Here is a 12,565-nt window from a genome sequence, read left to right as displayed (position 1 = left end):
GATTTTTTTTGGGCTTTTGCTCCCGGGGGTACACACCGATTGTAGGTGTCCCGAGAATTGTGATAAATCAGATATAAATGCGCCACAGCAGCGCAAGTATAGCCACAATCAAGGCGATCCAGAACGAGGACCTGGTCGAATCAGATTATGTTAGTACTGTTCCTGGGAAACGGAAGGCAACAATATAGATGGATCTCGCGTCTCTCAAAGTCCAGCACCAGGGGTGAAAGACCAAGGCTCAAGGGGAAGGCGACCTCTTTATTTCTTGCTGCCCTTTCCGCGACGGCGGAAGGGCGCAAAAATGGCACCAAAGAAGTTGACAAAAACGTTGCGCCAGATCGCCTTGAGCCAGCTGTCAGGTGCATTATTCAGAGAAACAGCAGTCACTGACCGGTTCTGGCTCGTGGGACGAGCATCTTCATCAGTCTTACCGGCCGCGGCCGCGGACTTGCTGGTGGAAGCCTCAGGTTCTTCGGCTACTTCTGGGCTGGCAGTTTCGACGCGGGCCTTCTTGCTAGTCGATGGTTGCTCTTCACTAGTGCTGGCTGCGGTGGCGAGCTGGTCCGTTGAGGGGACGTTGAGCTTTCGGAGGAGGGCGTCGCGGTCACCTGCGAGGGCTGCAAGAACCGGATCAGCATCCAAAGACAGAACAGAGGAGCGGTTCAAGAGGAACGGCGTTGTCTTACAGTCTTCAGGCTGCGCCTCCGTTGCTGGAGCCTTGGTCTCGGCCTCCTTGTCATCGGCCTCACTAGCCAGCTCTGCTGTCTTGGAGGCCTGCACTTCTTCTGCAGGCGCCACTGCCTCGGGTTCCTTCGATGCAGACAGCACCCCAACAGCAGCAACACCGGCTGCAGCTGCAACACCAGCCCCGAGGATCTCCGGGGTGAGCGCATGATCTTTCACAACATCATTGTGCTCTTCCTGCTGAGAAGGCTCCTCGGTGGGTTCAGGCTCAGAAGCCTGTTCGGGCTGAGCCTCGGGTTGAGCAGGTTCATCTGTAGTACCCACTTCCGCCTCTTGAGGCACTTCTTTGCTCTCAGGTTCAGCTTCAATCACGGCTGGCTCAGAGGGTATCTCGGCCTGCATCGTTTCATCTGTCTGCTGAGGCTCTGCATCGTCGGTGGTGGTAGTAGCAGCTTCGGCGGCAGGTTCAGATACAGGCTCGTTAACCACCCTCTCTGCAACAACGGCGTTCTCCGCAGCAGATTCTTCCTGAACAGGTTCCTCAACTGCCGGGGTCACATCTTGGACAGGCTTGTCGGCGACGGACTCCGTCGCAGCAGGCGCCTCGGCGGGAGTGTCATCAGCAGCTGGATCAGTGGCTCCATCTGTAATAGGCTGCTCGACTGGGGCAGAAACCTCGGGCACAGGCTCTGGAGTCGCAGGTTCCTCCAAAATAGGATATTCAGCCGGTGGCTCAGAAGTAGATTGGTCAACTTCGGTAGCAGGATCTTCAGGCACAGGTTCATCAATGACTGGAGTTTCATGAGTTTCCTCCTCAGCAGCCTGCCTCTCAGCGGTCTCCGCTACAGCAGTCGACTCAACCGCAGGCTCGGGCTGTGCTTCCTCAACAGGTTCCTCTGAAGCAGTGTTGACCTCTGCGGTTTGCTCCGTCGTTGGCGAAACTTCCGGAGCTTGCTCAATAGGAGGGTCCTCAACAGCTGGTGCCTCGGAGGCTGGTTCAGTCGCAGGAGCCGGCTCCTCGGTGGTAGTTTGTTCGACAAATACCTCCTCAACTGGTGGAGCAGTTTCTTCAGCAGTCGACTCCGCAGCAGCGGGTTCAGCTTCTATTGGCTTGTCCTCAGTCGACTCCATGACGGCCTCCTTTTCGGCCTCCTCTGTGGAAGTTTCAGCCGGGGTTTCATCCTGGGTAGAAGGTTCGGCAGCGGGCTCATCAGCAGGGATCTCCTTGGTAGAATCCACGACGGGTTCGGCTTGTGTCTTGGCGGAGGGCTCCTCAATAGCGGGAGTGGCCGTATCTTCAGTTGTATTTTCAGTCGTAGCGGGCTGCTCAGAGAAGGGCTCCTCCGTGGCCGCGGCGTCTTCGCTCACTGCAGCGGGCTCCTCAACCGTCATATCCTTCGCAGACTCTTCAGGTACCGCTTCGTCGACAGTAGGCGGCTCGGTGGGAGCAGGGGCGCTCTCTTGTTCAGTGCTTGTAGTTTCCGTAGCTTCAGGAGCAGCAGAAGCATCCCCAGTAGTAGGACCTTCAGTCGCCGCAGGTTCTTCAACAGCAGCGGGCTCTTCAGCAAAAACAGGTTCTTCGGCAGGAACAGGTTCTTCCACAGCAGCAGGTTCTTCCACAGCAGCAGGTTCTTCAACAGGGGCAGGATCGGCAGCAGGAGCAGACTCTTCGATAGCAGGTTGCTCAATGGCGGGTTCTTCAACGGCAGGCTCTTCGATGGCAGGCTCTTTGGCAGCAGCAGGTTCTTCGATAGCAGGCTCTTCGGCGGCAGGCTCTTCGACAGCCGCAGGTTCTTCCACAGCAGCAGGTTCTTCCACAGCAGCAGGTTCTTCCACAGCAGCAGGTTCTTCCACAGCAGCAGGTTCTTCCACAGCAGCAGGTTCTTCAACAGGGGCAGGATCGGCAGCAGGAGCAGACTCTTCGATAGCAGGTTGCTCAATGGCGGGTTCTTCAACGGCAGGCTCTTCGATGGCAGGCTCTTTGGCAGCAGCAGGTTCTTCGATAGCAGGCTCTTTGGCAGCAGCAGGTTCGGCAGCAGAGGCAGGCTCTTCGGTAGCAGGTTGTTCTACCGGAACTTCAGCACTAGGCTCCTGCACTGGCTCAGTAGGAGCAGCCTTAGAGGTCGTATCCTCCTCATTTGCTGTCTCCTCAACGTGTTCCGTGGCAGATCCAGCGACAGCGTGCTCCTCAGTAGCGTCATGAGGAACAACAGAAGCCGGCTCTTCAGCCGGTTGTTCGGCTTGCTCCTCCTTGACAGTCGTCTCTTCAACACCTTCGTTGGAAACGCCAGGGGCCGGTTTCTCCGTAGGGGGCTCAGTAGGCTCGTCGGTAATCTTCTCTTCGGCGCCCTCACTCGAAACATTAGTGGCAGGCTCTTCGACTGTCTCGTTCACAGAAGGCTCCTCTGCAGGCTTGGGGGTTTCTTCATCAGCAGCAGGCTGTTCAGTAGAAGATTCAGCGACTGGGTCTGAGGTTTCTTGCGTGGCTGGTTCCGTAGTAGCCTCGGAGGCGAGCTCCTCTGACTTGGACTCTTCAGCTGGGGTTGCATCAGCGATTGGTGCCTCCGTAGCTGGCTCGGATGTAGTGTTATCCTCCAAAGGCTCTGGATCGGCTTCCGTAGTAGTCTCGACAGCTGGCTCCTGGGCAGGTTCCTCCATCGGCTCATTGGCAGAGTCAGTTGTCTCCTCGGCCTGTAGCTCACCAGCGGTGGGTTCTGCCGCAGGGTGTTCAGTTGCCTCAGCAGCTGGTTCGGTGGACGTTTCTTCAGCCGCTGGAGTCTCTGGAGCCTGCTCCTTTGTAGTCTCAAATTCCTCCGCGACTGGTTCGGCAGCTTGACTCTCAACGACAGGCTCCTCTGCAGTTTTCTCGGCTTCAACCTCTGGAACAAATTCGTCTGCGTGGATGGTCTCGTCACCTGCTACTGCAGAGTCGGGTTGATCCACTTCATTCGAAGCATCGGGAACAGCAGCAGCAGCTTCCGGGACATCGTCTGTCGTAGCGGGGTCTTCAACAGTTGGTTCTTCCAACGTCTGCTCCGTGTCTGCTGCAACGGTGGAAGGTTCTTGTTCGGGACTTGGGTCCGCTGCATGTTGCTCTGACTCGGGCTCTTGTGGAGTGGCGTCCGCAGGTTGTTCATCCTGGGCTGGTTCTGCAGCAGCCTCGTGGGTCTGCTCTGGCACGAGAGTCTGCTCCTGCATTTCTGTGCCCGCAGGTTCTGCTTCGGGCTCTGCCTCGGCGGTCTTCTCACTTAGGATGGACTCCGTAGCAGCGACATCACCGTTGAAGCTGGGTTTCTCCTCTACCAGCACAGGGTTGGCGTGCAGCTGCTCGACCGAGACGGGGTCTCTGGGCAGGGTCTCGTCAACAGGAACTGGAGGTGGTGGTTAGTATTGATTGACTGGGAAATGGATGGAGGGAGAAGTACCATTATGGATTGTAGCAGCGGCCATGATCGTGGAGTTCGTCAAATCGTTACAGTCGTGAGGAGGAGGTAGATTAAAGAAGAGTGGCAACTTGACCAGCAAAGCAGACCGGGATGGACGGGGAGGAAGAGAGAGAAAAGACTGAGGATAACACTGTTTAGAGCTCACTACAGGTGGGGCAGCGAGTTGGCACAGTGATCAACTCGTGCTAACCTGCTGATCTCCAACATGCGGTGAGCTACTTATCCGTCGTACGACATACTTGGTACTCCATGGATAACTACCGTGAGAGGACTTGAACTAGTTATAGTTATGACGACCTACATGGCCTATAGTTACGACTGCCATATTTGGTCTCATACACTCACTCACACCCATATTGCAAGAATAAAATCCGTGATCAATCTTTGAAGAAAAAGTCTAGGAGGCGCTAACTCCCATGCTAGTGAAGCTAGTTCCCGCCCTAAGCTGCCGTGCCCAATGGCTGCCCACTGTCACCCGAGCGCCAATACACCCCACCATCCAATTAACTACATTAGTACAGCGCCTAGTACCGAATATTCATCAACTAAGAACTAATACCTCTTGACCTCAACCACCGGGGACTGAACGTGATGCCCCGAATTCCCAACCGCCAGACCATGGCATGCGTTCCGCTCTGCGCCACTCGGATCTGCGTCTTAAAACCCATTGCGCGCAGCATTAGGCGCATGCGTCCGGTCGATCTCGCTGCCTAAACAGACCTCCCACGCCCAAACATCCGTCGCCCCATCCCATCTGGCAAGTGCCCCGAACCTCACCCTGGCTTTTGTTGTCGGCCCAACAGGCATAGAGCTCGATGCCTCATTCGGACGTCCGCTCCAGCCATACCGGAATGCGCGGTAGGACATCATGAGCTGATCGTACCGGAATCGTGCGCGGAGCACACATGCGTCTGACTCGTCGCACTCTTCAATTTTGGCGAAGGGCCGTGTGACAGGTTCTGGTAGCTGAGCTGTGATGGGGAGTACACGATCAGTACACAATCCCACAGTCGGCGCTATTGAGTGACCGTCTTCGTAGTTTGGTCGAGCACGAGGAGCAGCCCCGTTGTGGAGGATGTGCCAGATGGGAAGAACTCCGTTGCATAGATACTACAGAGTCCATGCGACGAAACGATTTAGTGTAACATGATGAATCTGCTCACACGCACGATCTAGCAGGTAAATCGCCTCATACCCGAACCCAGAGGTACTCAGACACACATGCCAATACGTCAGCACAGGACGGGGGAGCGACACATTCGTATTGATATTCTCTTATACAGCAAGCTTCATAACGGCAACTAAAGTGGCTTTTCATGTCTTCATCTCTTTACGAAGCATAATAGCAAGCTTCATAATGATAGCGTAGATTTGCATCTCTTCACCAAGTATAGAGTAAGGCCAGCTAGGCGTTCATGCGGCCAATGCGGAGTAGAGCAAATCTGGCGACCGATTGGCCAGAGCGTGGCGCATGATGTACCGAGACCCGAACAAGAGACTGATCTTTTTGTCGATATAAGTTCTCGTAATACTCCCATATGGCAGGTATATAAGGCTCGTATTTCTGAGTTCACCAGTTTTAGCCGGATGAAGCAAGAACATTTTTGTGCCTCAATTGTAAAGACAGGCCATAGTAGGCATGTAATTAGACAATACTCACCATAGAACGCCAGCTCGCCTCCGGACGTAACCAATTCCTTTGCTTCTTGTACTTCCGGTATTTTGAAAATTGCACCCACTTACTCCGAAGCATGCAGCCAAAAAGCCTGTGGAAAATCTTGTCATTCTTCCATGATTCGATCCTTGGTTTAGTTGCAGGGCGGAAGAGGAGCATCTCCTGGAGAGCGACGGAGTTTTTGATAATGCCGGACCAATATCGGCAGACTCTCTGTGCGGAAACGAGAATGGTTTTCCGACTGAGTTGTAGGAATATGGCTTCAATTATTTCGAGGGGGAGTCGGATGTTTATTAGGAAGGGGCAGTAGGGTGTGATCTCTTCTTTGACAGGGGACTTGCTTTCCTTTGTTGCTAGCTTTCGAATAGGTGAAGATGATGCAGAACGACTACTAGGATCGATACTGTACCATCTTGTATAACTTCGTAGCGTGGACCTTCTGGCGGAGCGGGTTGTAGGTGCCATAATTTCACAGTCAACTCATTGATTTCGTTAAACGCATCGGCGGAAATGGTTGCAGAAAAGGTAGTATATATATGGGGTACATGATGAGATCAATATGACTCGAGCATATAAGAGTATAAAGTTCCACCACATGGTTGCCTAGTCAAAGCCTCGGATCAGGGTCCAACTACATATTCACCCTTCCAATTGCGTCAAATGCTGCCTAATAAGACCATCGGTTGCTTTAAACTTGATTAGAGGCAGAAAGTATTGTAAATTACAGTCGTGCTCGAAATCGCCTTGACCAATAAATGGATTAAAAATAGTTATAGTTGGGTTTTCTGACCCACTCCGGGAAAATACGTTGGTTAGTTACTTAACTATGAGCCGGCTAAGGAAGGTCGGGCGGATACAATAGAGTGTGGCAATCAGGTGACTTCCCAAATTGCTTACCCCTGAGGCACCAAAGCTCATTCAGTAAACACTCGAGATTCAACATCTCGATCTAGTCCCCCAGTTGATCCCATGCATAGCTGTCCACTAAAATAGGAAGCCTCCTTCGCCTTCTCAAAATGCTGCACAGCGAACCCACAGACCCACGGGGCATCTCATTCGCCGGTAAAACAGTTGTCCTGACCGGGGCGACCTCAGGGCTGGGCTACGAGGCCGCAATCAAATTCCTCAACCTAGGAGTAGAATCCCTCATTATCGGAAGCCACAGCCTAGAACGTGGCAATCGAGCTAAAACAGAGCTGGAAAAATGCACCGGCCGACCGGGCGTCGTTCAGGTCTGGGAGCTTGAAATGAGCAGTTTCCAAAGTGTCAAGAACTTCGCGAGCCGCGTTAACACCGAGCTACCGCGCCTAGATGTGGCACTCCTGAATGCTGGCTTGTGGAGTAGGGACTACACCAAATCTGGGGAGGAGTGGGAAGAGACGTTGCAGGTTAATACTCTGTCCACTTCGCTACTCGCATTGCTGCTTCTCCCAAAGCTGCGAGAGAGTTCTGCAGCGTCAAAACCAACCCATCTCAGTATTGTGTCGAGCAAGGCGTTTGTCAGAGTCAAGGCCGAGTCCCTGCGGACTGACCGTCTATTGCTAGAGTTTGTCAACGACCCGAGCAATTTCAAAGGCTTCAAGCAGTATCGCATTTCGAAGCTGTTGTTGCAGTATGTAGTGAAAACCATCGCACACAATGTCCAGCAAGCTGATGAAACGCTGCCCGTCATTGTCAATTCGATCTGCCCTGGGTTCTGCGTGTCATCATTGGGGCGGCAGTATATTCGGTTCTACGAACGATGGTTCGTGTGGCTTGCGTATAAGTTATTCGCCCGAACGACCGAGCAGGGCAGTCGGTCCTTAGTCAGCGCCACGGTCCAGGGGGCGGAATCGCACGGGAAATGCTGGCGGGATGATCGGTATATCGAGTAAGATCTTCTCTTTGAAGGTTACTGCTGACCCAACCATATGCTGATCGTGCATTGCAGCGAATCCACAGCCTTGACGACTGGATTGGAAGGCAAGAAATTCCAGGCCGCAGCGTGGAGGGAGATAATGGAAGTGTTGGAGACACAGGTGCCGGAGGTGCGAAGTATAATGCGGTTGTAGATGGGACAGACTTGTCATACACAGCGGAGCTGACCCACTCTAAAAAAATATTTTCCAGAATGCTGTCATCGAGCAATCTGCTGTTGGGGGCCACGGGCGTGACGAACACGATAGGGCTGGGATTTTGAACGGTCTTGATCTCTCTTGACCTTCCTGCGTTACCTAGAGGAGTAGCTAACTGTGAGTCATGAAGTCTACCCTCTCAAGGCAATTGAGCATGAGGATATGGTAGTGATGAAGAAGAAAAAAGGGAAGGAGAAGGAGGAGGAGAAGGAGAAAAAAGACGACGACAGGGGCAAGAATTAAGATACCAGTGAAATAAAGCCAACTTGGGGTGAAAGAACGAAACGGGCGTTCGCACCAGTGGCAACTGTCGCTGCCATATCCCCTATGGAAAGCGTATCAGATGGTAGTGCTTGAAATTACTACTACACTGCAACACTAGGTGACGGTAGATCGGGCGCCGAAATTGCATTAAGAGCCGCTAAAAAAGCAACTGAAGGAGACATCATTTGAGGGAGCTCGGTATGAATTCTTCGCCACCATTGACACCTTGGAAAATCAAGATGTTTCCAAGGAAGACGAAATGAGATCACGTATCTTTCTAATCAACGCACTTTTTGACCTTGGCCGACTCGTTGGTCAAGCCGATTTTGAGAACGACTGTATGCTGGATTTCACAAGTACCGGCAGACTCTCTGCGCAGAAATTAGAAGAGTAGTATTATCAACAGGCAGAAGAATCGCCTCTAGTATTTCGATAGGAAGACGGTTCTATCTCATTCGCAGGTTATCGCTCCTGATAATAGACGTCATAATTTAGGAACGCATCAACGATTTTGCAAGTTTTGAAAATTATTGGGGTCTACGAGAGAGATCGTCTATTATCTTTCGAATTAGTAGAGGATAATTCGACTCCTTTTACTATTAGCTATTAACATAATTCAAGATAACTAATTAGAAGAGAAGGTAGCTCACTAATTATTCTTTAGACAAAGGCCACCCTTACGAGTAAGACGTTAAAGTATATATCTAGCCTATTTTCCTTATTTGGACGACTAGGTTTATGTCGGCATTATATTCTATATAGTACTTAAAGGCTTTTTTAAGAGCGTCTCTCTTTTCTTCTACGCTTTCTGATTAAGTCTTCTAGTGCGAGTTGATTCTATAGCGTCGTCTTTTTGCCGTAGTAAATATACACATGTCTTCCCAGAGCCTTCTGCGGTGCCCTAAGACGCGAGTTCGTGAAAATACTAGACTAAAAGGAGGCATATAGTAGTTAACAGCCCCTCTTCACCGTCCTCGTCATTTCACCACCCTCGTCTCGTAGCCACCAAGGTGTGATTTTTGTGATCACACCGTTATAAAGATGGCATCCAAAATTTACAATCAATTCATGCCTGCCTTCAGGACATAAAGGGTGAGAGCTTAGAGTGATTCAAAGAGAGTGACTAGGAGAGAGTGACTAGGAGAGAGTGACTAGGAGAGAGTGACTAGGAGAGAGTGACTAGGAGAGAGTGACTAGGAGAGAGTGACTAGGAGAGAGTGACTAGGAGAGAGTGACTAGGAGAGGGTAATTAAGAGAGAGTGGTCAAATCCAGGGAGTAAAAGAAGGATTAATGCGCATGAACAATTCCAGACGAAAATATCACATATTATGGTGAGCGGTTTCATTCACACTGCTCTGCCTTAAGTCAGCAGTATATCGTCGGCTTGAAGGCGAGTACTCTGAAAATATTGACCTCTGATTTCGGGTGTAAAATGCAAAATTCCATGTATTCCACTTTCGACTCTCAGTTTGAACATGGGTTAAACACGTTCGGCGTTTACCCCTGAAGATTGCGCCATAAGCTCAAATCAATATCTTTTCTTCCACCGCAGAAAACAAATACCAAATTTTTCCATTGAAAACATCAACACGTTATTGAAAACAATGTCTTGTAGTTTTACCGAGCGCCCAAGTTTAAAACGTTTGGGCATCAGCCAGATGTATGTTATCGATGGAAAACTCTCACCCCAAGAATACACCAAATTTGTAGACCTCGGATGTCAACATTTGAAGACGAACTGTGTATTTTCATCGAGACGCATGCAAACATAGCCTGTTATTACCTCGCTAAACCCAAACGTGATCTCTGGCAGCCCCCATTGAATAAATCAAAATGCTTTATATGATTGACAGCAGAAATGCACAGTGAGGGTCATTGCTGTAATATCTTGAATGGTTTAAATTCCCAAAAATGATTGTTGTGAAAAGATTTGTCCCAAAGCAAAGTAAGGCATACCACAGCATAAACAAGAATTCAGGTTCTCTCAGCAGGTGTCATAGCAACCTTTGTTCCATTAGCACTTGCCATGGTCAATGTCAATGCCTCCTCAAATGGTTTCGAGTCGCGACTCTCAATGGTCTCGAAATGTTGAAGGATTCTGACGGTAGTATATCCAGCCTGGGTCAAAGCAAACTGCTGACCAATACAGATTCGAGGGCCACCATTGAAGGGGATATATGCCCAGCCAGGTCTCAGCTTCTCCCATCTCTCCGGGCGATATTCGTCTGCATCTGGCCCAAAGAATTTAGGATCGCGATGCATTGTATATACACTGTATATCACCTCATAGCCTTTAGGGATATAGACGGGGGCCGTTCCGTCTGGACCACCTCCAACGGGTAGGTACGTGTCTTTGTTGGCCATGCGTAGGTTGAAAGGAACGGTGGGATAAAGACGAAGAGCTTGATGAAACTTGTTAGTAGACTTTCTATCGATATTCTAGACAGACGGGGAGTTTACTCTCGTTCAGAACCCAGCTCAAGTAGGTCATTGATTTCAGATCTTCAAACGTGGGTTCCCGGCCATCTAGCTCTAATACTTCTTTTCGAAGTTTGGTCCAGATTTCGGGTCGTCTCGCTAAGATGAAGAATGTGATACTTAATAGGCTAGCGGTTGTGTCACGGCCAGCTAGCAGAATGTTCAGCAGCTGGTCTATGAGCTCCGTTTTGTCTAAGGTTCGTTTGCACAACTCGTGCAAAAAGACATAATGCTGTTCAGTAAGTTTGCCGACTTCTTCAGAATCATCTTGGCCGCTGTCTAATGCCACTCGATTGCTAATGGCCTTCTCCACAATCTTGGCAGCGTAAGAACGAGCGTCTACTACTGCCTTAGAGAATTCCTTATTTCTATGAAATATCATGAGGGGGCCCATTCGAGCTCGGGTAGCTAGCCCATCTTGGGATACGTCAAAGTCCTTAGCAAAGGCTGAGGCGGAGGGGGAGGTAACATCGTTGAGCGAGTGGACCGACTCGCCGAACAAAAATTCTGTGGCTGAATCGAGAGTCTTGAGATGGGTTAGTGAGAAGTGAGGTATGAAAGGGGTGGAACAGAATGCAATTACCATTCTAAAAAACAATTTCTGCAATTCTACCGTTGACCCGTCATGAGGAATGTGGTTAATGAGCTTAGCGACGTGGGTTTGATAGATCTCAATGTCGGTGATTTGGCTGCGAGCAAAGTTGGGGCGGAGAAGAGCTCGGGAGTGTTCCCATTGACTACCATCCGTGCAAAAGATGCCGTAACCCAAGAGCGGGCGCATGGATTTTATCCTGTTTGTGCCAAGCTCAAAGTCTTTGAACTTTAGCGCTAAGATGGTCTGAACGTTTTTAGGCTCAACTGTGAAGACGGCATTTTGACCGGGCGTGTACGCCTTAAACGTGGTACCGTAGTCTCGATGCCAGCCGCGAATCAGCTCAAGAAAACGTTTTTCGCGGCCTGCTGCGAGCATGGCCGTGACCATTCCAATGCCAAACAGGCCGTGAGACACATTGTGCAACGGTGCTTGGCAGCCAGTTTCTCGAGCGAACTTCCATCCTAAACATTGTCAGTCCTGCACTTTCTTCATGTTTCATGTTCAATGAGAGGGGTTCTCCATGCTTTGAGACAATCGTCCAACCTTCGCTATCGAGAGAACAATAACGGCAGCACCAGCGATCAGAACATAAAAGGGAATCTGTGACAAATAAAGTGAAGGCAGCACCATGGTTACAAATGATTCTTCGTGAAATTCTTGCTATTTGACCAGCATAGTAAGCCAAGTACTGGGCGCGATTCATAGATATATACGTATTTCACTGGGTAAGCCGGCTCACCCTCAGTGTCATACTCGCCAATAAGCAGCCCTTAGTCGACGAGGCCAATGCGTAAGGCGTCCATGGCTGAGGTATGTCTACGCTCAGCTCGGAGTCTATGAGCAAATCAGGACGCTCACTTGATGATCAGGGAGCGGATAGAGTGCTCTGCTGACGATCAGGTGATGCTTAGCTTTACCTAGTGAGCAATAAGCGACAAGGCCCGAGCACTAAACGGAAGGGGAAAGCCAAGAGCCGGCAAAGGAAATTAACTAGATAGGGCGTATTAAGTGAATGAGGCCATCCGGAACATTATGCTGTTACTACCGTTAGGTCGTGAGCATTGATTGTCTCCGGAGCATTTTCATAAGCATCGCGGGATTTGTTTGTGAAATTGCCGCCGAAAATGGCTGCTTCTGAGCGCCTTTCACTCGTAACACCCAGAGCGAGTCTCCGCTTGACCACCTACCACCTGTGTGGCACTACTATCGATAGCTTCACTAATACTATATCGAAAATCGTAGGGTTTTATAGCCTAAATCATCCTAATAGCTAAGCTTAGCTACTTAAGAAAGTAAAGATAGGTATAG

At 50.4% G+C, this 12,565-nt stretch overlaps 3 protein-coding genes across 3 annotated transcripts; 1 reads left to right on the top strand and 2 right to left on the bottom strand.

The window, feature by feature from the left end:
• Positions 1-258: 258 nt before the first annotated feature.
• Positions 259-4,134, bottom strand: PFLUO_LOCUS7490 (uncharacterized protein; the record flags this gene model as incomplete). The annotated part of the gene is made up of 2 exons (XM_073785140.1): positions 259-4,055; positions 4,110-4,134. The coding sequence occupies 2 exons, from the start codon at positions 4,132-4,134 to the stop codon at positions 259-261; spliced, it is 3,822 nt and encodes a 1,273-aa protein (XP_073641525.1).
• A 2,687-nt stretch (positions 4,135-6,821) lies between these two features.
• PFLUO_LOCUS7489 (uncharacterized protein) lies at positions 6,822-7,679 on the top strand (the record flags this gene model as incomplete). The annotated part of the gene is made up of 1 exon (XM_073785139.1): positions 6,822-7,679. One exon carries the CDS (start codon positions 6,822-6,824, stop codon positions 7,677-7,679), a length of 858 nt encoding a protein of 285 aa, XP_073641524.1.
• Positions 7,680-10,158: 2,479 nt separating this feature from the next.
• Positions 10,159-11,632, bottom strand: PFLUO_LOCUS7488 (uncharacterized protein; the record flags this gene model as incomplete). Its single annotated transcript, XM_073785138.1, has 3 exons — positions 10,159-10,586; positions 10,645-11,188; positions 11,246-11,632. The coding sequence occupies 3 exons, from the start codon at positions 11,630-11,632 to the stop codon at positions 10,159-10,161; spliced, it is 1,359 nt and encodes a 452-aa protein (XP_073641523.1).
• Positions 11,633-12,565: the final 933 nt, after the last annotated feature.

The sequence above is a fragment of the Penicillium psychrofluorescens genome (assembly GCF_964197705.1).
Source record: "Penicillium psychrofluorescens genome assembly, chromosome: 5".
Lineage (NCBI taxonomy): Eukaryota > Fungi > Ascomycota > Eurotiomycetes > Eurotiales > Aspergillaceae > Penicillium > Penicillium psychrofluorescens.
This window is presented reverse-complemented; position numbering and strand designations above follow the sequence as displayed.